Below are 26931 nucleotides of genomic sequence, written 5' to 3'. Positions count from 1 at the left end.
ATTCATGCATCATGAACTTGATGTAATTATGATAGATTACAAAATGATCATTCTTGATGTTTACGCAACTAAATTGGTGCATTCTGCACACCTTATTCTTTAACACATTTAAAATTTTTAAGAGTTGCATAAAATAAGGAAAACAAGGACAGCAATCCCGACAGAGAGAGAATGAGACGTGTCCAAGATGAAAGTATGGTTCAGAATGATTTAGTTTCACACTTCACACTTCACCTTTAGTGGATAATTTTAAGTTATGTTTTCCAAATTTGAAATTATTATTGACTGAAATTTTATGTAAGAATGATATTACACAGGCTAATTTTGAAATCATGCAGTTTAAAGAGATTTTTTAAAAGCAGTAATTGTTTTTAAACAACAGAAAGAGGAAATAATCATACTAAAATGGAGGATGAAATGTCTATTATAAATTAAAGTCAGAATTTTGATTTACATATTTTTCTCTTCTCAATGATTAACAAAATCATTTATCATTTTATAAAAATATAAATTTTATATATATATATATATATATAATGTTGTATGAACTTAAATCCATTTAGTGCGAATACAAGGCACACTTTTAAAATAATTCTACTTTAATTAAACTTAGGAGATAATATAATCAATTAATCAATACTGTTTAGGAAATAAATTATTATATATATATATATAAATTATATATCATTTTATAAAAATATCATATAAAATATACTAGAAAATAAAAATATTTTTTTTAATCTCGTTAACATTCTTCATTACTTCAAGTTTTCTCTAATGATCAATCATTTTATTATTCACTTGTCATTTTTGCATGAAACATGATCTTTCTCTCTCCTCCTTTTTTTTAAATGTGAAGTGCAACTTTTGAAGTACATGCATTCTCATTTCCTTACTGAATATAAAGAAATTTTCTACAAAATTACCAATGAAAGAACAGATATAAAGTATACTTTACTTTCTCACAGAAGTGCAAAAATATTTTCAGCTTCCTTCATGTGTTTCAATCATTACAAATTAAATGCGCTTAATGTTAAACTTGTTTTATAAAAATTCTAACAACATTTATTGTCATTCTGCATATTGAACTCAAAAACCAGGCTGAAAATTATGTACCATTTAACACTTTTTCACAAATTTGATTATTTAATTATATATTAGATACTCAAATAGTTACTCACTACAACGAAATTTTGATGAACAAGAATGGATTGACTATATATTAAGAATTTATTTCAGATTTTGTAACAAATTCTGAATTTTAATATTTTTATTGACTCTTCTTAAGGGGATGGGAAAGCCTCCCCCCCATTTTTTTTTCATAATGGAAACATGTTGTTGTGACTCATCTCACTTGTTTGACAGTAACATCAGAACAAGCCCATGAAATTCATCGTGGCATGGAGTGCAAATTTGTGCCTGTTGTTGGCAAGAGCCTTGAGCACCCTGGGGAATGAGTCTGACAGTCTCCCACCCCTCTTCCCCTCTCACGAGAGGACTTTCGACTCACTGCGTATTTAGAGTGCACAGACACTATACACTTAAAAACATCCATGCCTTCTCTGGGATTCGAACCCAGGCTCTTTAGTATGGCAGTTAGCATCACTAACCACTATACCAGTTTGGCGGCTAAAGGAAACACCTTTTTATTTATCATTATTAATTATTTTAAACAGATTTCAAGATTATTTTGCAATATGATACTTTTCAAAAAATGATAATGATAATAAAGGAATGAACAGGGATTAATTGAAATTCAATTACAATATACAATCATAAAATTCTCCTGATAATAAATACTAATGATAGAAGAACTATGAAAAATGAAAAGTGTATTACCTTTCAACAGTTTTTTGAAGCCTTTCTTTACTGAGATTTATCGCACTGCGGGAGTAGGTAATTATGCCATTCTGGCTATTTAAAAGCATATTAATACTCATTCTAATTGCATTTATCTGAAAGAGAAAAATAAAAATTTATGACATATATACAAAACTACATGGATTCCATTAATATCAATTGCTACAATAACGTTTATAATTTGAAATTCTATATAATTAAATACTCACATAACAACGAATCTAAAATATAAAGTTTGCAAAAAATTTCACCAATTCATTCAAATTATCAATCCAGTTTGAAAAAAATAAAAATAAAATTTTAAGATATGTAAAATAAATAGTTGTCTTGCATTCTTTATTAATCAAAATGCAAAATATACCACTGCAGCTTAAAAAATTAATTCAAATAATTTATTCACCCTCCCAACTTGCTATCATTGCCTAAAAACAGACTCAAAAAAGATATTTTTGAATTCACCAGTATCCCTATTGTTTTGTATCTAGATGCTTTTCGTTATACTTTAATGGTATGCAAGCATTCAAAATAAAGCAGTGTTTCATATAATGAATGTAATCCATTCCATGAATACATTTGTTCTCACTTTCAATTGTTTCTTTGACTGCTGCATTCCACGATACCAATTATTTGAGATCACTAACAAGTACATCTATTCTGGTATGTCCCATGATAGCTCAATAACAAATGCAGTTGTTTCTAAGATACATTTTGTGAGGGAATAGCAACTGAAAAGAAACGACTTAAAATTAATTTCACGCAATATAAATTAAATATAAATAAAAATGAGCAGAAAAAGGAATAAAAACATCCGATGTGCACACAACGATTTCCTTGCATGATCTATTAAATTATACACGTATTTTGTTGCATTTCATTTAAACTTATTTCCTTGAATTTCATTTCAGATCTATTTCTCACTCAATTAATTCAGTTCTCACTTTGCAGAAAGGCAAAAATAAATAAAAACTCAAAACATCCTCATAAAAAATTGCAAAATACAAAGAAACATAAAACGCCAAATACTGTTAAAAATGTTGGCAACCGCCGTCAATTCCCCTAGCGCGTGCGCATGATAAGCAAGTTCTCTGCTGCGTAATACTTATACTTAGTTAATAGGTAGTTAGCCAAAGTCAATGGTGAGTATTGCATGTAAGAGAGAAGTGCAAAGCGCTGTGTAATATTATGTTTCTACTCTGCTGTTCAACGTCTTCATAGTTAAAATAAATGTTTGTTATGTAGACATCATTTTATTCTTCATAGGTTATGGGCCCAGATAGCGCTTAACTGTGCAATGCAATACTCACCATTGACTTTGGCTAACTGCGTATTAACTAAGTATAAGTATTACGCAGCAGAGAACTTGCTTATCATGCGCATGCGAAATGGTAAATGGAAATTTAGATGAAGAAATCTACATGGAAAAAGGAATATCGCTATACAGTTGTAAATAAAAATGAACAAACTCAAAATGCTGTTGAGGAAAGCATTAATCCTACGGTGCAAGAAGCATTAAATGGACCATATGCTGAAAATTGGCATAATGCCATGCTGTTAGAATATAACTCGCTTGTTCAAGAAAAGGCTTGGGAATTAGTAAAAAGACCTGAAAACAAGAAAGTTATTGGTAGTAAATGGGTTCTTAAATTAAAATATAATCACGACGGCACTATCGAAAAATACAAAGCTAGGCTAGTTGCTAAAGGGTGCGCTCAAATCCCTGGTCTCGATTTCACTGAAAACTTTTCCCCTGTTGCTAGATTAAGCTCCATAAGAACAGTTTTAGCCTACGCAGTAGAACAGAATCTCAAAGGTTACCAATTAGATTTTGTAATGGCCTATGTAAATGGAAATTTAGATGAAGAAATCTACGTGGAAATTCCCGAAGTTTTTCGCGATGAAACTAATTCAGATAAAGTGTGTCTTTTAAAGAGATCATTATACGGTCTTAAACAGTCAGGACGTCAGTGGTACAAAAAGTTGGATGAAAAATTGAAATCTAAGAAATTTAAATCTCTTAATTCAGATAATTGTGTTTATATTAAAAAGACGCCCAACAGTGAAACTATTACAATCGTTTATGTAGACGATCTTATCGTTTTTACCGATTCTAAGCAAACGTATGAAACAATTCGCAATAGTTTAGCTTCTGCTTTCAAAATGAAAGACTTGGGGAAGTTACATTATTGCTTAGGCATAGAATTTCACCAAAATGAGAATTCAATTAAAATTTCTCAAAAGAAATACGTTGATGATATTTTAAATCGGTATAATATGCAAAATGCTAAATCCGTGTCTTCACTTATAGATAACAGCAAAAAATTATCAAAAGAGATGAGTCCTAAAAACGAAAACGAAATCGCTGACATGAAAAATGTTCCATTTAGAAATCTGATCGGATCATTAATGTACCTTTCGGTAGCTACTAGGCCAGATATCACATACGCCGTGAATTTCTTAAGTCAATTTAACAACAATCCGGGAAAAAAACATTGGCATGCTGCGAAAAGAATACTTCGATATCTAAAGGGAACCCAAGATCAAGGACTAATTGTGTAGCTCTATCTTCAACGGAGGCGGAATATATGGCTTTGTCTGAGGCCGCCAAAGAAACCGTCTACCTACATCGTTTTTTAAAGGAGCTGAGTTACAACATAGAACACCCAACAACAATATACTGCGACAATCAAGGAGCTCAGAAAATTACGAAGAACTCTGTGTTTCACTTCCGTACAAAGCACATAGACATTCGCCGTCATTTTGTGCGTGAAGTATATGAACGCGGTGAATTAGATGTGAAGTACATACCTACCAGTGAAATGGAAGCTGATGTGTTAACAAAACCCCTGACTCCCATTAAACATCAAAACTGTTGTACAATTATAGGATTGAAAACTGTTTAATATGTATTTTGTTTTACTTTTCAGGAATAGGAGAATCAACGTCGAAAGGGGGTATGTTGGCAACCGCCGTCGATTCCCCTAGCGCATAATAATCTGCTGCGTAATACTTATACTTAGTTAATATGCAGTTAGCCAAAGTCAATGGTGAGTATTGCATGTAAGAGAGAAGTGCAAAGCGCTGTGTAATATTATGTTTCTACTCTGCTGTTCAACGTCTTCATAGTTAAAATAAATGTTTGTTATGTAGACGTCATTTTATTCTTCAAAAAACTGTTAAAAAATTTTTTTTTTTACAATTAAAATTAGTTTCTATGCTAAAACAAGCAATTTGCCAATGTGCAAGAAGACAGATTTTTCCAAGCACAAAGTTTAAAATTTACTTTTGGTCAGTGCACTTATTGACTTATTTAACTATTCTACTAAGAGTTTCAAATGTAAACAAATAGAAGCTTTGTTAGGCTTAGTACAAATTAAACAACTTTTAAATTGTTGATAATTCTACATTTATTGCATGCAGATTAACCAAAGGCATAAAAACCTTAACCGAAATATAAAAATAAGAGTGAGTCAAAATGGATATTTTTATTGAAATATGATACATGAAATTTTTCATGATTGCAATACTTCCTTTACTTCATAGAAGGAAGTGAAAAAGGGCTCTTATTTGTTTTCTTCTGTTACATACAAGTATTCATATAAAAAATGCCACAAAAATTATCACTTACTTCTCTCCAATCATCAAGAGTAAACTCAACATCAAATGATAATTCTATGTCATGGTCCGGATACAGAGCTTCACCAGTTTCAGGATCAAATCCCAAGCCACACAGAGCCCCAATATATGATTTTCTTTCCTTATCAGTCCTTGAAGTGGTGAAAATAAAATAAAGTTAGAAGATGATGAAATACTTTTATTGATAGAATTTTCATAAAGTATACAATTTTTAATAAATAAGTACCTATAATCTTGAACAAAGTAAAAATATAAGACATAAGAACATTGCATAGAAGCTGAAATTGACAACTATCTGGTCATCCTGTATGTAATGCCATTTTTTCTACAGTATGTTTTGAAGGAAAAAAATAATTAAGTACATGTTTCCCATCTGAATCAATAACATTTTCCAAAAGCTACAATAAGTTTTCTTCTTCTTTTTTTGACGACATTCCTAAAGAATTCAGTAAGCGTATTGAAGAAAAAGTCTTCAAAGTCTATTTCAAGTGTTCCATGGAAATCACACTTTTTTCCATCAATGAAATGTTGCAAACTTCGAACCATCAATACATGCTTCAGAAAAGGAATAAAACGTTCATATGATTTCTTCGATTAGCATTAGTAAGCTCACGTGGAACCAATCTGCGAAGCTTAGCACAATTCCACATTCCTTCAGATGACAATGGACTGGTTGATGACGGACAATGCTGAATTAACTTCTTCTACCAACTCTTCAAAAGTCCGCCCCCCTACCCTCCAACACAAAAAAAGAGCTCGCATCATACTTTAGTTTGAAAGATACTTGCAGACGCTTCATAACTCACTGACCTCGAAAAGTAAAAAAAAAACAATTTAAGAATCATTGATATAACTGAAGTTCATTCAGACATTCAGGTTCTTAAATTCTAATAATAAAAAAAAAGAAGGGAAAAAAATAATAATAATTTCAGTTTCCCCCCACCCCACCCCCGGAAGCAGATTTCACAGTACTTGTATTGTAAAAATATGAAATATTATAACATATGTACTTATAATTGAAAATGATCAAACATTGGTGCATTTTTGATGCAAGATATACTAAGAGAATAATAACAACACATATATATGGGGCTTAAATGTTTGTCGCCGATAGTTCATTGGTTGCTTGCGTAACGGTAAATTGTTTTATTCCCTGCACAGTGCAGCGCGTGACGAATATCATGAGAAAGCTAAGCCGGAAAAATTAAAAAGACAAGAGCATGTGCATTTAACATTTAATACATAAATTTAACATCTATATATAATAGAATTCGGAAACATGCAACCAGCAAAAACCGGCTACAATGAAAAAAAAAAAAAAAAAAACTTTATTATATGCGGCTTAATTGTCTGTTTGTCGTCAATAGTTTATTGGTTGCTTGCCTAACTGTACTAGCCAATGAGGTGAATTGCCACGGCACAGAGTTGCCGTTTCAATTGAAATGTAGACAATTTCCTGTAAAAAACTTGCCTTTACTATGACCATCAATGAGTTTAAGGGCCAAACGCTTAAGCGTGTTGGAATTTTTTTACCTGAGCCAGCATTTGGACAAGGTCAACTTTATGTTGCCTGTTGAAGAGTTCGTGAAAGAACAGACGTAAAATTAAATTTTGTAGATGAAACAAAATAAACAACCTAAATATGTTTAGTTACTAGAGGCAAATTTTCTTGTAGGGAATTACATAGTTTTAAGAATTATTTTCTTTCTGTATCCTTGAGTAAACAAAATCCAAGTTTTGCCTTGTGAAACATTGTAATAAGTCCTTTAAAGTTAGTTATAATTAAATTTTTACGCTTTAATTACGTTACATTTTATATATTTACTTAAATACAAACTATTGCCAGTATTTAATAAATATTTGATGGTCCTCTGCAAGCTTAAAAATGATGGAAAGATCTACACAAGAAATGTTGTGTACAAAGATATCTTTAACATGTGAATTAACATTTTATTATTTAAATCACCTTTATTCATTGAGCTATGGTGGGCTCTTAAGAAATGTACTGCCAGTGGTTTCCTTCACTGCACTCTACTTTAAACAATTAAGCAAGTAGAAAGGGGGAAACCCTATGGGGCAGTAAGCAAAGAGGCGTCCTCGCTGCCTGCCCTGGGTAATTCAGTTTGAATTAGCAGCACCCTTGCACAAATCATTTTAATTACAATTTATAATATCTAGAACAGCGGTCATTTTGTATGACCGCCGGGCTTTCTAGTTTAAGATAGGCATACTTTTTTCTAAGAATTTATTTCGTTCAGTGAAGATTTCCTCATTTAGATTTGATAACAATGCTCATAATTTTAACAACACAAAACTGTATTAAATACACAAATAGAGAATAAGAATAGTAGTTAGTGTAATTTAATAAATTCTACATTGTTCTAATAGTAGTGATCCCTTTCAAAAAACATGATAATGTAACTATTTGAAACATAGATTGAAGAATTATGTAAAATGAACAAATCTTGGAAGCTATTCATTTTAAAGTAAAACATTTTAAAATTCCTATATATTCTATAAATTTTGAAATGTCACTATTAACTGTTTCCCTTACAAATTGTTTTGAAAAAATTTGCAAAAAATCATCAAAATTTTTTATTTTATTATTAAATACAAGAAAACAAAAGAAAACAAAATATGTAGGTTTTAAGTTGAATTTTCAATTTTTTACAGGTATAAAAGGATTTAGTTTAAATATTAGTTTACTATCCTGAGTTATCTCAGGCAAATGAAAAAAAGTTAAATATTAGTCTTTGTACGATAGTTTTTGAAACAAAGGACAACACAAAGTGATACCTGACATTCTGTACACTGGTCACTTTTCTTACTGGCTTATCTCTGGAATTACCTTACCTCTCGTCTGAATCCGAATCACTTGAGCTATCGTCTTCAATAAAGCTACATACAGAAGAATCATTTCCACTATTTTCAATGTCCACCTCTTCATAATCACTGCTTTCGCTACCTTGCATCATCGCCATTATTTTATTTTTTTTTTTCATCACAACTATCCTTCTTTATACATTACAAATCCACAAGCCGAAGTATACTATACAATGAGGAAAACACATGACCAGTCCTGCCAAAAGAACTGCGAAACCAACAAAACTTGGCAAACTGCCAATCAAAGCTGAATATTTCCTTTCATTTTCTCCAGGCCGAGTAAAACCGTGATAAAGCAAATCGTACTGACAAATTCTGCTTCTCTCAGGTTTTCTCAGGATAATAATTAACTGCAACATATATGAACTCGAGATAACTCAGGTTATGGTTACAGTTGCTGCCAATATAAGTATATAAAATTAATCTTTATATAAAAAAAATAGAGTAGATCACAAGTATTACATAGCTGTCGATGTTGAAATATGGAAAACTGGGAGGTTCTTGAATGCAATACCAAGAGTTCCCAGGTGGTTTCTTGTACTGTACACCACCATCATTTCAAAATAACTTCAAAATGATTAAAATTCACTTTATAATGCATGATTCAGGTTATTAATGTAAAATATATTAATATTTAATTTGATGAGTTAAACTTCACGTTATTTGGCTAATTTAATTTTGTAACTTTCTTACACTTTTATACTGATATAATTCCCAGTACGAAAAGAAAGAATTTATCAAATTACTTTTAAGCATAATGGAAAAAAAATTTAAATTTATATACTATTGTGTCAATAAACTTAATAATGTACCATATATTCAAACTAAACAAAATTAAATATAAATATTTATTGATTGCTCATAGGTTGAATCTTCACATAAAATTCTACAAATTTCGATAGTAGATCAAGATAATTCGGATCAAATAAAATTTAATAACAAAAATTATGCTGAAAATCACTAGAGGTGAGAGAAAATGGAATTTGAACAATTAAAGTTCATTACATTTCATTTACTGCTGGGATATATTTTCCTTAGTGAAGGCTAAAAATTAAAAACTGGGAGATGTGATAAAATTGGGAGTGCCCTGGTGAAACCGGCACAGTTGGCGGCTATGGTGGTAGTACTTTAAGAAATACTTTGTTCTATCAGTATGACAACATCCTTTATATACATTAGAGATTATACAACATTTCACATGCACAGTGGCTCACAAGAGTGTTCATACACTTACGAGTTTCAGTGAAATATTACTTTATTCATTGATAAAAAATGATATCTTAGAATGAAAATTTTTTAAGTATCTACAAATTTCTTTTAGCAAAACAACATTAATTATTTTATGAACAAATTAAAACTTTTTTCTTGAAAATCAATAATAAAAAAGTAACATAAAAGTCACCCCAGAAAAGTCTTCGCATGCTTTAAAGTAATCTGCTTATATTAGTAAATATTGTAGTACTTCTGTCAGTTAATATTTCGTAGTATACAATGTAGTATTTATAACAGCTTTCAAATGTCTGGGTATAGAGTTCACCAGTTTTTTTTTTCTTTTTTTTCTTTTCTTTGTAATATCTGCATCAAAGTTCCTCCATTCTTCCATCAATACTGTTTTTAGTTCAGTTTTTGTTTTAATGTTGTATATTCACACTCCAACCTCTAATTCTCCCCAAATGTGTTCTGTTGGGTTTAAATCTGGTGACTGAGGTGGTGTTTTCAGAACTTGTGGAATATTACAGGCACTCAAAGGGCGAATGTTGAGGACTGTGTGCTGAGAATTGCCATCCTGATAAAAAGTAAATTTTTTCCAGTATCCAAATTTTGGGCGGATAATTTTAAATTATCTTTTAAAATATTTAAATAAAGAGCATGGTTCATTGTACCATCAATAAATACTAAATTACTTAATCTTGATGCTGACATGCACCCTCATACAAAAACACCTCCATTGCCATACTTTACTGTACCAAATAAGGTCTTGGGATTAAGCTCTTCGTTTTTTTTTTCCTCCACACAATTGTACGCCCATCAGAATCAAAATTGTTAAATTTGCTTTCATCTGCAAATAAGACATGATTCTAATATGCTTAGAGATCTTTATTTATTATAGATATTATTATTATTATTATTTACTATAGATTTTGAGAAGAAAACGTGAGCTTTCTATTTTTTGTACTTCCAAAAATTTTCTTCGAGCAGAGTGTCCATGTAATCCAGCATATCTGAGTAATCATCACATAGTTTTAAGTGAAACTGAAGTAGAAACATTTTTAGTAAATTCTGTAGAAATATTTAAGACACTCAAACATGGATTTTTCACAGACTTTCTACCTAAAAAATATTAATCCCTTAGGTATGTGTGGGTAACACATGCCTAAGGGAGGATGAATAGCATTAAATAGAAAAACAATCTTAATTAAGATAGACATATAGCAATTTATAATCAAATTTAATAAGAAAAAACTACATAGTTGTCAGAGTTGGCAGCACTAAAATGGCTTGAAAAGAACAGAAAACGACCCAGCATAGAAACGGATACCGGGGTTCACATATTCCGGTGAAGCATAGACTGCCGCAGAAAAACTCATCCTTCTCCGTCAGCCTGTAAAGTTGCCATATAGGTTTAGACTGTCTTTCACCAAATGGTAGTTTTCCGTACAGTTTTGAGTCTACATCGCCTGTTTGGTGATGCCGTTGCAAATCTCTGATCACGCTGAGTCCTCTGTGCTGGACAAAATCTTCTTACTTAATTTTATATCCAATTTTCTTCTTTAAAGCATTTTATCACATACTGCAATGTAGAATGAGATAAATTTACTAATTTAGCAAGATCCCAAATCAAATTTCCATCCTTATGATAAAAATCATCAATTTTCGAATGCTGTTTGTTGTTTCCTTATGACTACGAGTCATCTTTAAACATTAAATAAAATATAACGAAGTAAGCAAGCAAAAAGTAATAAAAAAAGGTGGTAGATGATAATTTTATTTATGAAATTTTATGAAAATGTTTCGGTGTATGATCACTTTTGTGGTCATTTTTATCTATGCCTCCTTACATTTTGAATTTTAGAAAAAGAAAATAAGTCAGTATTAAAAATTAAAAAGTTTAATTTTATTTAAAGTCACGTGGAGATGATATGAAAAAATACTGGGCTTCAAATTCAAATTCAGTTTCCAGTCTATAGAACATTTTCTGCAAATACTTTTCAACTGTATGCAAAGAAAGGAAGTATGACTTCTCAGCGGACATTTTATTCTCTGTACTACTATTATAACTGGTGTTACCCTTTCTTTAAAGCAAGAACTGGCTATTCTAATACTAGTATAGTAAAATAATACTAGGCTTCTTATACTAGGAAAATCATTTATTTTACTAATCCTGTTTAAGTAAAAACAATTACAGCTGATAAACAACTCAATGATACATTAAAAATAATATCAGCAGACAAATAATGAAACAATATGCTAATAAGATAGCTATTATTTCATCACTGTATCAAAAAACATGCACTATATTTACTTACAGCTTGTAATGAATATTATGTGAAAATGAAAAAGATCAAGAAAATTTTCAAAAGGCAAAAATATTTTCATATGTACCTGATTTCTACATATGGTGCAAACATAAGGCAAATTAATGCAGGTAAACCTCTTTTTTTAGGCATCAGCGTTGTGTTTCGTGCTGTTATATTATCAGAATTCTGGCCAATAGTAACACCTGTAGCAACTAGCATGCCATTAAAAGGATCTTCTGGTTCAGAATTAAAAGAAACAGAGTTCACACTGTCTCGTTCAATTTTTACACATCTATAAGAGAGCATAATTATTTATTTCATTTATTTGCTGTGATCTCCAAAGTGATTGCGACAAATAACCATAAAAATTTATTTGTATAATGAAAAACAAGCAATATCACTATTACATCATTTCAGTAAAAATAGGTGGTACAGTGTCTTGTATTTAACAGAAGAGAGGCAAAAAGCATGGAATTAAAACTATATCAATTCAAATAAATCTAAAATTTAAAGAGAAAATAATACTGCACATCTTCTTCCTCCAATAAAATGTCTTAAAAGACAAGGTTCACTTGCTTACTTCTTTCAGTATTTCACTGCATTCTCATTACAAGACAAAAACTAAAAATTTTATGGCATCAAAAAAGAAGTTGACGTAAGCATTTAAAAATCTTCTGTATCTTTTTCGACACTGCAGTAGAAAGTTAAAAACATAAAAGTTATTACAAAGATGCAAAATATTTTAAACACTCATACCATTCACATCAAAATACTTTTCTCAAAACAATTAAATCCTTTCTTTTGGCTAAATCAAAAACAAAATATTCATCTGAATGCATGATGCCAATCAGATCAATAACATAAAATACCAGTTACTTCTCTACCTACTAGCTGAATTTTCAAAAAACAATTCTTACCACCTTGCTCTATCTCAGAGCAATATACATATTAAAAATATATTAAATGATAAATATTTAACAACCTGTTTTAATTTCATATAATTAAATTAAAAAAATATCTAGAGCAAAATTATATCAAAAGATTTTTTTGGAAAAAGTAAAAAAATACGTATTAAATATTTAAAAAAGTCGCATCAATAACTTAAAATTTGTTTATTCAATGAATCACCAGAATCGTCATTCAGATTATTACAATTATTAAAATGTCTCTATCATGATATCTTACCTGCTACGATCTAAGTTTGTCATTCCTCTGTAGGATACTTCTAGCGGATTAAAAGGGCCACGAAGAAAAATCTGAAAAGTATTGAAATCATAGCATGTGGTGGTAAATGCTATTTTAACATAGAAGTAAGAAATAATCATGCTAGGAAAATACTATAATCGCTAATTTACCTTTCAAGAATACATGATAAAATTTCATAAATATATAGTATAATTTTAAAAAAATATCTTTAGTACATGTACATATACAGAAAAAAACAGCAAATACATTTTAAAATTATAAAATTGTGAATAAAGATTACATGCAAAAGTACAAAACACATGAAATAAAAAAAAAAAATGAAATACAACAATAGCATATATGCTGTAATATTTACACTCGTGATATCTGCATCTTAATCTTCATGAAGGAATACATATACATGCAAGATAACATAACATGTAAAATAAAAAATATGAAAGACAAGTTCTAACAAAATTAATAACTTAATTGAAAATAGACATTTTAATTCCTAATTTTAATTTAAATACAGCTACCTTCAAAGAATATAAATGCATCATTAGTTTTGTGGTAATCCACAATGCTGTAGCTTCTTGCCCAGTCACTGTTGAGAATTACAGCAAAAGGAACCAAGCCTACATATAAATCCAGCTACTCAATCACTTCTGTTCCCTACTCTCACCACACAAACATTTAATCAACCACTTCGCAGTTTTCAGATATAATAACAGTGTGATTTGCATACATTAAAAGTGCAGGACACTTAATAGCACTCCTAGTGTAGTACCAATCAAGAGGAAAAGTACTATGAAATTTGTTGTCCATAAATCAAACTATGTTTTAATTCTCAAGCTAGTTGTGCTTTTACCAAACTTCAGTTATCTATGCAACATCTTCTAACTATCTCATTTAAGAGCGAGCTACATCTGTCCACAACATCTCAGCCACGTTAGAATAATAATTGGTTCTCTCCTCGTACCACCAAATTATTACACACATATACATATACTGACCCCTGTTATCTTCACATTAGCATTTTTATGAAAGAAAAATTACTGTGTGAAGTTATATGAACAGATGAAAAATGATAGATGGTCTGCAATCTTGTGTGGATGATGTTAATGTGAAGCAAGCCATGTGAGGATATCATCAATTCAAAAAAGTTTTAAAATAATGACCAATTTAGCATAATAAATGGAACTGAATATTATGCAACACTGGTTTAAAAAAAAAGGGAAAGAAAAAAAATAAAAATAAAAATTAGAGTAGCAAAAAAGAGGTGAAAAAACAATAATTCATTGAAGAACAAAGTGAAGAAAAGTGAATATGGTATCCAATGTGCATGCCTGTATGCACTTTTATGATGGCAGCAACAGTAAAAAATGTTTTAGATAACACATTTAAAATTATCAAGAGACTGTTGCTGACGGCACGTGCTTTTTGCCCATTTAGAAGAAAATTCAAAGCTGCAGAAGAATTTCGAATTTATTTTATATAAGCTTTAATTTATAGTACTTAAATTTTTTTCTTGCAAATGTTTTGCCTTTTCAAATTTATCATGGCTTTCCGTGAGAGAATAAAATGGAAACTACTGAATTTCGAAACTTTGATTTTTGACATTTTGGTTGAATTTCTGACACGTTCACACCTGGAAAATCACGTTAAAATATTTGAATAAAAAGTGAAGACTATTACATAAGTGGTTATTATATCAAAACTGGTATCATAAAAATAAAAAAATAAAAATAAAAATTAGAAATTTCTAGTGATTCATTATATTGTACTTTTACATCCTCAAATGAAATTTTCTCATGCTCATATATTATTTTATATAACACTTCTTGTTCACTCTCACACTAGAGGATGTTCTTTCCTTTATTAATTTTTATTATTTTGCATTAAGCCATTCATTCATCTTTTTTGCAATGGATTCTTTTTGTAACACTCACTTTTATATTACATCCTTAAAAAAGAAAAAAAAAAAAGTTCTATACAAACTTTCGGGTATATTCTATTGACTGGAAGTATACATCTATATTATCTGGAAGCACCAATGAGATGTTTCGAATTCACTAGCTCAGGGTATACACATATATTAGTTTCATTTCGATTTCATCTTTGATTTTTGAAATTACTTTACATTATCATACTGAAACTGATTTCAGTGTTCTGATTATATTTGTTATGGATGAAGCAACTGCTGATTCTTGAAACTATTTTTTTTTTCATACTGTTTATATTCTAAAACTGACTTTAGTGTTTTGATTCTATAAAAGATGAGCCATACAAAACTCTTAACGAAAATGAATAAATTAACGTCTAACTTCAGAATCCTAATTAATTCAGAAAATTAGACACTTTTTACCCTAAATCTGATGACACAGATCCTCAGTTACCTGAGAAATTATTGGAGGCTGATGATTTTGAAGCGAATTTAAAACTTCAGGGTGCTATTGGTAAATATTTTGCTGAATCAATTATGTCTGTTGTCCCATGTCATCAATTGCTTATAAAACATAGCCATATTAACCCTCTGAGTGGCTTGGGGTTTTTGGATCTGTCGTGAAGACCTGTATTTAAAGAGCCTTTATTAGCTAAATTTGTATATTTACTTATTTTAGACTCTATTTTCATAAACTTACATTTATTAAGCTGACATTTATATTATTAAAGAAAGTAAGAAAGCAATATATTATAAATTATAAGCTAATATATACCAAATGATAAAAAATCTCATGACTAGATAAAGCTGGCCATGGCGCTCAGAGAGTAGGGCTACTTTGCTTAGATTGAATCATTAGTGGTAAATCTAATGATTGATCATCATATAGAGGCTTCTATATATTTCATGCATTCACAAAAATGAAGCATCTTTTAACATATAAAAATTTTATTACATAAAGGAATTATTAACTGATGAGCAGCATCAAATCAAACATACCTCAGATTTTGTCTCAAATTTAGAAGCTTAGGAAAAAGTATTAACTTTCTGTGACAAGATGAAACAAACTGTTTCCTCATTAAAAAGAACGTTCAGGGAGCAAGTTAACATGAAATACTCAAATAAACATTAATTAAAAAACATCAGAGATGCATCCAATGAAGTCATTCGAGGAATTAAGTCTCTCAATGAGAAAATAATTTTTAGAGATGTATGGTTAATTTACATTTTATTTTAAAAAGTTGATTCAGATGCCTGTAAAATATGAACTCAGCAATTGATGAATGATGCTTTTCTCACTTTTGAAAAATTCATAGCATTTCTTAACAACAGACGTGATATTAGAAATATACAACTGTAATGAATCTAATAATAACAATATGATATGCAGAAAAAATCCTAAATTTGTTTATAATAATGAATTAAATTGTATTAAGAGAAGGGAAATCATTTGCCTCTCAAATGCATCAAATTTAAAGAACTGGGTATTAAAGAAAGGTAACAATTCATTCACAGCACTAAATTATATACAAACTGCACATCAGGGAAAAAATATTCGGATTCTGAATGTAATTTTACATTTACATGTCATTCCAGTAAACAGAAACACCATTCAAGCATTCACAAGAATAAAAGATTAATATGCTATGCTCTTTGAAGCAAATCAGAATGCTTGCACATATCTGTACTCCTATTGATAATAATCTGAACAGAATATAAAAACAAATGTGAATGTTTCAATTAATTCTGTGAAGCCGGCTTTCACATCTCTAACCAAAACTCTTATTTGTGAAATATTCAACCTATTAGATTACACAAATACGAGTACTGCTTGACTCAGGGTCACAAAGTGCAATCATATTTGAAGCTTGTGTGAATTTGGTAGATTTCCTATTTCAGGTTTAGCAAATTCTCAAGCTGAGATCACAAAAAGCTACAAAGAATTTTCAGTAATTTTATAATATAATACAAAGGCACAGTTTACACTGACAGCATTCCATTTCGACAAATGAATCACTCCATTTTTAGCTGAAAATTAAATGCTCAAGAACTTCTGCATAATCAAAACATTCAGTTAGCTGATCCCTTCCTTGATATCGCAAATGATACTGATATACTTATGCGATCAGTATCATGGGAACTGACACAGTTGCCAAGTGAGTGATATCATACATCAGACTTCAGAGGAACTTGGAAAGGTGACGACTGCTCAGCAAAATTTAATCTAAAAAGAATATTAAAATAGACTCTTTAAACCTTTGAAGAAATACTAACACTACTCTCCCAAACAGAAGTTATCCTAAATTTATGTCTGCTTACTTACATGAAAGATTTTGATATTGATTCTATAAATGTTTTAACCCCATCTCATTTTATTATAAAGGATACTTTATTATAAATGATAATTTTCCAGATATGACTCTTGATGTTCATACAATAAAGTCTAGATGGGAATTTGCACAAAATATCAGATGCAGATTCAGGAACTGTTGGTAGCCACAGTAACCAAATTCCTTATAGCAATGATCAAAGTGGCAGTATCTCGAATAACACATACAGGTAAATGACATTACGTTAACTGTAGAAGATGACATCCTCCCTTTAACCTGGCTAATTGGGCAAGCTATTGAGATCCAACCTGGGGAGGACAATTAGTTTGCTATCATAAAGTATCATAAAAATTCAGAGAGAAACAGTCAACAAACCTACAACAAAATTTTCACTTTTACTTCTGTACCAGGTCTGGCCTGATAGGATAGAAGTATGTTCACTCTCCTGCTACATACTTTTTCAATGCCCTGTGTTGATTAACCGTTCATTCATATGTTAATTTGTTTTCACAGCATATTAATATATATATTATATTATTATATATTATTCACAGCATATTATATATGATTCTGTTTGAACTTTTACATGTAAATGGAGTTTTATTAGAACACAAGATTTTCATACAATTTTTCTGCAAAAAATTGTATGAAAATCATAAGGTATATTTTACGAATTGGGAATGTACACCTACATTACTTTAAATAAAATGTTATCCTAATTATTAGTGCAGACAGAGCAAAACTTCTTACCTTGCGATTAGTTGGCTTTATGCTACTGAAGTCTTTTGTATCTTCCAAAGTTAACTGAAGAATATTCGATGAACTTTCAGATAGCACAGAATTAAAACTGTATGCACAGCACTGTACTCTCAGTTCATGATTTTGCTAGAATTAATTCCAAAAATTAATAAAAAAAAAATAAAAATGAGTATGTTTATCATTTAAGATTATTAATAAGATAGACATTACTACAGAATTACTCCTCTACATATATTAATTGATAACATATTGCACCATACATTTTTAATAGCTATTTTATTTGAAATTCTAAGCACAACATATGACAAATTATGATAAAATAATGTTTATTTTTAATTTTTGTTGTCTTTTTTTTTTTTTTTTTTCTTTTTTTCAAATACACCAGTTTAAAAAGAATGCATCATTTACTTATTAAAAAAAGAAATAAAAAATAAAAATCACTTAAGATTCCAACCTTTGATACATAACTTTCTTCAGCACGCTCAGCAAATCCATTTTCAATTAATTTCTCATTTATGCTTTCTTGAGTTCCATCTGGATATATTCTGCGTAGATCCAACCTAACTGTTTCTTGAACAACAGAATAAACCTAGAAATAGATTTCTCAAATGTAAAACAAACAAAAATACTGTAAAATAATTTAAGAAACTTTTTGTTTTCACATTTTCTTGGTTCCCTTATATAATTTAAATATATATAATTAGTTCTATGAACATGCATTTAATCCTCCAAGAGGCCAATGGTTTGGTATGGTTTTCCAAAAGGCCCAATGCCATGAGTAAGTGGTATTTTTTTATTATAATTCCAGTATGACTCTCTCAATCTGCATCTTTGTTCCTTTTCTTCCAATATATATACGCTTTTAATTGTTTGCACACATTTCAAGATACACGTCAGTACATTTTAAGAATATTTTTGAATGTGTTTACTTATGTGGTTTGGTTATTTATTTTCGAATGTGGTTTAGTTTCTTAACACCTTATCTACAGCATCTATTTCAGAAAAACACACCAAAAATGGGAAATTTTTTCAACTGTTTAATTTTGTTCTGTATATCAATATAAAGTTACAAAATGGTTATTTAGTAAAAAAATAAAATTCTCATCATCTTGAGACAGTGTCAGGGGAACAGAATAGTCTACATTAATTCAAGACACTAATCTCCTCTTCACTAACACTAATCTCTTCCACAAATACATGTAGATCCATAATGTCCGACATAGCACTGTGTTTTAAAAGCAAGAGAATCTCTGTCAATCAATTAATAATCTATGAACATGACTACAGGCTATTATTTATAACCAACAGCAATGTAAAATAATATCTTTCTAGGCAAGAGACAAAGTGATATGGTATACTTCTATGTAAAATATTTTTGGAAATGTCACCAATCTATTTTTCAAGTCAGTAAATACTTTACCCTTTTATTCATTAAATGAAATATTTAGCAAAACAGAATTTTAAAAACAATTTACTCATTTGTAGAATTTGTACACCTTGAAAATGGCTAGAGAAATTAGAAATGATTTTTGGCTTGAATATTAAAAGCTAAGTTATGATCAATTACAAAAAAAAATTGACATTCTCTTCCATAATTTTTCACAAACAAGAATTGATACATTGCAATAAAATAGAAAAACAGCTATACAAAATAAGTTCAGGAAAAACATTAGCTGAGTTATATAATAAATACGGAATACATAATTACTACTATATACTATACCAATGCTGTAAGCACTTGACCATTCACAATATTCTTAAACCACCTGTTCGCTTTATCAGACCAAGTCCCAGAAGATCCCTTGATGGAAACAGGCCTTATCTCAGACAAGTAACATTCAAAGGCCTAGGAGAGGAATAATGTAATTTACAATAAAACATAAAAATAAATAAATAAATTTTATATTAGTATGGTAAAAGCAAAAGCATTTGCTCTATAAATAGCTTGTATTTCCTTCCCTCTCCCCAACAGGACAAGTTAGCTACTTGTTCATACTACATGCCATTATTCCAATGATTTTTGCCTACAGGATCTACAATCCATACAACCTAGCAAAATTGTTCATTGCTGTGGCATATGACCTTTGATTTATTTTTGAAATTAAAAGAGAATGTTACTAACTAAATGTGCAATAAAATGAAAACTTAATACTAAATTTTTTACACATTTTTCTTAACAGTGACAAAGTTTTATTTACACTTACACACTAGCACAAATCACAAAATATGTTTAATTTGTTCTAAATGGTGGCTGTCTCATTAACAACAGCTTTTCAGAGTTAAATTTCAGATAATTTTCTGTAAATGAAAAAATGTTATTTTATTGCGGTACATTTATGAAATACACAAAAAAGTAACTATGCATTGGGTTGGTGCAGTGGCAATGGCTGACGTCAAATACGTTGGAAATGATTATTGAAAGCATGGTGGAAGTAAATCGCTGACACCATATTTGATATCACATGCTTGACAAGCGACTGATAAGCTTCATTTTTCATTAGCTATCTGTTACACTGTTGTTGTTACTCATAGCAAATTTTCGCCTTGTGCCCTTTCACACACAACATAATTCATTGGAAGCTGCAATGGATTTTTGTTATTTTAATTTCAATATAACTGAAAGAGTATTTCAAAGGAAAAAGCATTTAGAAACATTAGCATCATCTAAATGACTTTTCAGCTTACAATTCTAGCTTATAAGCCACTGCTTGGTTTATTACACGTTATTTATTTTACCTTAAATAGCTTTGTTTTTTCGCTGTTCCTTGACTTTGTGTCTCTCTGGTCTTGTTTCCTACAATTTGGCTATCGTCTTTCCTTATATGTGTTGTCTATCAGTTAAATAGATTATCAAGAAATACCTAAGGGCTATCTATCTAATGGAATGGATGCTTACATAAAGGACTTTCTGAAGGAAACTGCACGTAACCCTCCTATAACACGTTAGATAGGTTCTTAGAAAATGCCTTGAAACTGTATTGTATGAGAATCAAAACCAGTACAAAATAAGCGGGGACTATGTTTCAAAAACTTGTAAAAAAATTTTTTTTTTTTTAAATTCTACATAAACCACTTAATTGATATTAAAAATATAAATGTATGTAAGAAACAAAATGAAATAAATAATAATTATTATTTTAATGCAACTTTCATTTAATAAATTTTTTTTTGTTGTCACTGTTCCAGTCAAAAGTCTTTAATCCTGACGTCCATAAAGTCCTCAAAGCTACAAACTTTCTGTGCATGCATAAACGCATAATACCTTTATGCTTGCACATATGCATTTACGCAAGCGCATAATACATTTACGCGAGCACATTTAATGTATAACGGACGGCATAAGCTAAGCTAAAATTATCTAAATTATCTATTTCAGTTAATGTTGCAAATTGCGTTGTTCCTTAATCTTGTAATTGGATCCTGCTTATTATTTTTTTTGCAGATTGTCAGAGCAATTTTATAAAAGAAAGCTTGAACTTTTGATTATGTCAAAAAGAATTTCCGATTCTGGAGCTGCCAAAGGATCTACAAAGCAAAAGCATGTTTCGATGTCCATCAAACAAAAAGTGGAATTGCTGCAAAAAATGGATAAAGGCATATCATTTTGTTTCTCTAACCATTCCAAAATCTGTTTATCAATTTCATGCTGCTTTGCTGGGGGGGGGACGTCGTGGCGCGCAATGAACTGGAAGTTGATCTGTCGGCACTATCCTTATCTTCACGGCAGATGTTTTTATTTTATTTGGCTTATAATTCCTTACTAAATGTAGTATTTCATCTCGATGTACTCTGTCTTTGATATGATTTAAATCAAATTCTTCGTCATTATAAGTATCACAAATACACATCAAATAGTTTTCTGGTTGCAATTTTCTAATTTCAACTATGCATAATGTATGCTTTATGCATGCGCGCATTGAAATAAATGTTTAATAAAGTAAACAAATAAATATTAAGCTTTTTTCTTTGTAAATTTGGATACCCTTTAGATCATAATTGCTCTTACTTTCAGAACTTTTTTTTTTCATTTAAAGTTCTTGCATTTTCCTTTCTTTTTAAAAAAATCTGTAATTTTACTTTGCTTTCTGGTTTTTACCAGGTCATAGTCAACTTCTCGGTATGCAGCTAGTAAGTTTTGTAGCTCCTTTTTGGATTTTTGGCTTCTTTCAGTGGAAGAGTCTGTCTGCATTCCAGAAAAATGACTTGAGATTTTCAGCTATGCTTAGGCTGTCTTTAAAATTTTTTAATGTTAACTTAGTAACTGCACTTTCTTCATCAGTGGTAATGTCCTCAGAATCAATTTGATTTACAGCTTCAGATGCCACTTCCATGAAATCTGCTTTGTTAACTTCTTCTTCCACTAATAAATCTTGAACATCCTCAGTAACCATATACACAAAAACTTCTTCCAATTGATTTAGTAAGCTCTAATATGTCAACAAATTCATTTCCTGACAACAACTTTCTCATTTGCTTCCCTCTTTTTAAGCTTTGTCATTGAGATTTATATTTTCCTTTTAGATTACAGCCATTACTTTGTTAGCATTTCTCATTGTAATATTTAATACAAAATAAAATGCACAGCTAATTTTTTACAGTAAAACGTGTGTGGGGGGAGAGAAGTTTCTCTTGTCAAAACCAACTCATATAAACAGTTTATAGAACATTCCAGTAGCGTATATCAGTGGTCTCAAACTCAAGTTGCAATTAGAGTTACATGCATTACCTTAAAACAGTTGACAGGTTAGAAATCTTTTTTTAACAAAATAAAAAAAAAAGCTAATAAATTTTGAATTTTGCCTATCAAATATTTGTTAAAATACACACAAACAACAATAATAATATCACAAAGGTAAAAAATTAAATTTATTTTCTATCTAAAATCTAAAATTTGGTACCTGCAAGACATTTTTGCTGATTACACTTTGTAATTCAAATACACTGACAACTGTTAAATTCTTAAGACTGTTTCTTTCGAATAATTGTAACATGTTTAATCATCAAATAACTTGGTTTAATTTAAACTAAAAATTAGCAAATTATGGAAATTTTCTACATTTTGAGAGAAAATTTATCACGGGACAAAACTTGAGACTAAATAATAGCAACCTTCTCTTATTTAATAATTTTTTTTTTGGATGCATAGATAAAAAGACTCGTTTATATGTAAATAACTATAAACATCTTTATTTCTTACTACAGATTGACTCTTGATGGCATTTTGAATCTGATAAAAATAGACAGAAATTTCTGGAAATTATTTTCATCATGGATTGTATATGCTCATCAGTTAATTAATTTCTTTTCTTATTAATTTTCATCTAAGTAAAAAGGCTGTTCACATATTAATGTATTCCAAAACAAAACAAAACAAAACAAAAAAACAAACAAACAAAAAAAAAAAAAACGTAACTGTGTTTGTTTATTTTTGACAACTACGAAAATTAATAAAATCTGCATCCTCAAGTGACTGAATAAATTTTACATTAAATAATTCAGGTGTATATTAAAATCTGCAGGTGAAATTCAGGTGAAAAGTTAATAAAATCTGCATTCTCAAATGACTGAATAAATTTTATATTAAATTATTCAGGTTATATATTAATCAGATCTGTTTACATATTTTCTGCTGCATTTATTCATGCTTGTTTTTAATGGAAGTGAAAATACTGTACATACGGACTTCACTAAAATTTTGAAATCTATGAAACAAGTAGATGATTGAAATGTATTTGTGGTCCACATAAAATTGCTTCAGTGGCCGCATATGACCCATCAGTCTGAGACTTCTGATGTACATGATATAAGCACAAACTATATGTAAAAATATAATAGTTTTATATTTAATAATCTTAATTAAATAATTCTTCTAATTAAGTTTGGGTGTATTTTAATTAGTTAAATTAGTTATTTATATGCAAATAATTGAGGTTTAAGATAAAAACAAAAGGGGAAAAAATAACAATCAGAAAAATATAACTGCAAAAGTCATTAACCCAAATAATGTTTCCTACTAAGGTTTGCAAATATCAAAATGTCATAATAATAATAATAATAATAATAATAATAAAAGAGTTTTACATTAATTTGGCTATAGCATAAGTTTACTTACCAAAGCTGGTGTAGTTAACACATCAGGAGTATTTTCATCTATTTCTCTTAACTGTTCAACTTGCACATTTTCAACATTCCCATAATCTATAAAAAAAACCTAAAGCACAAACAGAAAAAACAAATATATGCATATATACAGAGAGATGAAGGAACATATTATTTAAAGCACAAACAGACAAACCAGATATATGCATATATATATATAAAGAGGAAGGAACACATTATTTAATTTAATTGCTTAAATGTTTAAAGCTTAATTTACAGCTTTTAATAATAAGTATAATATGATTAATTATAAATTAAAAGACTTATCTAGCAAAGCAATATAAATGAAATTTCATAAAAGAATTTTTCAGTAACAGTTACATTACTAGTACAAAAAGAACAATTTTTGAAAATCGGGACAGCTTTGAATTTCTTAACTCAAATATTATATCTTACCTGAACCGTACTTCCCATAACTTTTTGAATTTGAGCTCTGTAGTATTTTGGCATGATACCACTTTCAGCATCAGAATATGGTGCAAGGCACAACATTTCTGGCACAGGTTTGTGTATTAAAGGCTATACATAAATAAAAAGATGTATAAATATTTTTGATCTATTCTTCTTTTATTTAAAATGAATATCATAAATGCGAGGTAATATAATTAAAAAAAAAGAATATCAAATAAAAAAACTCAGCCCAGAAACTGTTCGGCAGAAAGACTTATCTTTAAGATGATTAAAAAAATCTTTTTTCCCCTTTTTTTTAAATCAATAAGCACAAATATTTTATACTGACACCATTTTTTTTTTTTATTTTTTTTTTTAACATGCAGACACATACAATTGTTTAAAAATATAAGCGATATGTAAAATGTCATAAAAATCTTATAGTCAATTATGAATAAAAAAAGTTTTTTTTTCATATATTAGAAGAAATTGACTTTAAGTATTTAGATTAAAAACAACTCGTCTTTCTTGCAAGTTGGTGCATTTCACATAATTTAGGGATTTTTTTGTGGATCTTTTCTACACACTTTTATTACACATAATCGCACACACACATATGCATTTATTACTTCCTTTTCCATATTATCATAAAATCAATGCATGTACAAATTAAAACAGAACTTTAACGGCATCATGCAACAGAATTTAAGAACTGCAAATATTACACAGGGAAACCGAAAAACCTAGCTCCAGCTCTGCTAAGGTAGCAAACTTAAATGCATTTCCTTAAGAGAGGCCTAGATATTGAGGGTAGGTAAGGAAATTTACTATTGTGAATGATCATGCTGACACTTTGGGATGCAAATTTTTTGCAATCAACTCGATGTATATTTTCATGGTTACATCGAGATTTTTTTTTATTATTTTTGGCTTATATACAAGGAGGTTTAAATTTAAACACCCCCTACTCTGAGCTCTCTATACTTCGAACTACTGAGTAAGGCTTTAAAATTGTTAAACATACTATTCAAGACATGGAGAAACTGATTACATAAAAAAAAAAAAAATTATTAGTTCCAGAAACACCGATAGTTGGCACTGTACAACAGACCATGTGCTGAAAAGACATAAAATACACTTATAACCCATTTTATTTGAACATATCAAACATTCATATCACTAAGACCTTATTGATGCAAGGGAAGCTGCTTAATATGGTTTCCTTAATCAAGATGTAAAATCTGCAGTCTGTGGACAGCTTGTTCAACTGTGGATCGTAATTGGTCGATTTGAGATGCTTCTCACATGCACAGTGATACTATCTTTCAAATCTGCCAAAGTTACAAGACGATCTTCGATAAACAAAGTTTTTTAAGTAACCCCACAGCAAAAATCACATTGATTAAGATTTGGAGAACGAGATGGTCAGAGAGCAAAATTGCAGTTACAATGACAGTTTAAGTTTCTTAACTTTTTTTTTCACATCAGCAATAGAAATTAAAAAGGAATAATTCCATACCTCATGTCTGGTTGGTTTTTTCTTCCAATTATTTGTGCCTTTTCAGCATATTTTCCACTGCACAGCGTTGCCTATCAGTGTTTCTGGAACTAATTTTTTTTTATGTAATCCGTTTAACCGTCTTAAATAGTATGTTCAACAATTTTGGAGTCTTTACACTCAGTAGTTCTATTTACAGAGAGCTCAGAGTAGAGGTGTTTTAATTTTAAACACCTTGTACAAGTCCAAAATGAATTAAAAAATTTTTAATCATTTAAATATTATAGTAATTAATTAATAATTGTAAACCTATTTTCTTTTAAAATTAAATACTAATATATAACAATAACCTTTTTCAGTACAGGTGATCCATCTTAGTACGAGAATTTTCTAACAATTCTCTGATCATCTCTGCTCGAGCCAAGTCAGGGCAAATATCATCATTCTCCGTTTCACCACTAACATCCCTGATATTCACCTCACAAATATCATTGTCTTCAATTCTGTCCACAGCATGTCTGAGCAAAAAATAGGTGTATTTTAGTTTAAAATAATAGTATAAGCAGTCTTTTTTATATATGGTCTTTTACTATGTAGCAGAATGACTCATATTTTGTAAACGTGAAAATCTCACTTAGGAATTTCACTTGCAGTTGCTTGAGACTGATTAGTTACCATAACTGTTTGCAATCCACCTCACTTCTGTTAAAGCACCAAATGCTCCAAAAACGGCAAAATTGAAATACAGAAACTGTTTGTGCCAATTGTGTGATT

The 26931-nt window shown here is 29.8% G+C and overlaps 1 protein-coding gene across 2 annotated transcripts in view; it reads right to left on the bottom strand.

Annotated features, from left to right (window-relative positions):
* spn-E (tudor domain containing 9 protein spindle E) overlaps nucleotides 1-26931 on the bottom strand; it is a 166414-nt gene that overhangs the window by 17120 nt on the left and 122363 nt on the right. For both annotated transcript variants that reach the window (XM_085814583.1, XM_085814585.1), the window contains exons 28-36: nucleotides 24666-24788; nucleotides 24223-24321; nucleotides 19834-19956; nucleotides 18565-18699; nucleotides 18102-18236; nucleotides 13080-13150; nucleotides 11980-12186; nucleotides 5486-5624; nucleotides 1840-1955 (exon numbers count right to left, since the gene is read on the bottom strand). In XM_085814583.1, the coding sequence (XP_085670709.1) occupies nucleotides 1840-1955; nucleotides 5486-5624; nucleotides 11980-12186; nucleotides 13080-13150; nucleotides 18102-18236; nucleotides 18565-18699; nucleotides 19834-19956; nucleotides 24223-24321; nucleotides 24666-24788 (1148 nt within the window). The remainder of the gene's footprint in view (nucleotides 1-1839; nucleotides 1956-5485; nucleotides 5625-11979; nucleotides 12187-13079; nucleotides 13151-18101; nucleotides 18237-18564; nucleotides 18700-19833; nucleotides 19957-24222; nucleotides 24322-24665; nucleotides 24789-26931) is intronic.

The sequence above is a fragment of the Stegodyphus dumicola genome, chromosome 4, assembly GCF_044657685.1.
Source record: "Stegodyphus dumicola isolate Sdum_Otavi_A_Nest chromosome 4, ASM4465768v1".
NCBI lineage: Eukaryota > Metazoa > Arthropoda > Arachnida > Araneae > Eresidae > Stegodyphus > Stegodyphus dumicola.
This window is presented reverse-complemented; position numbering and strand designations above follow the sequence as displayed.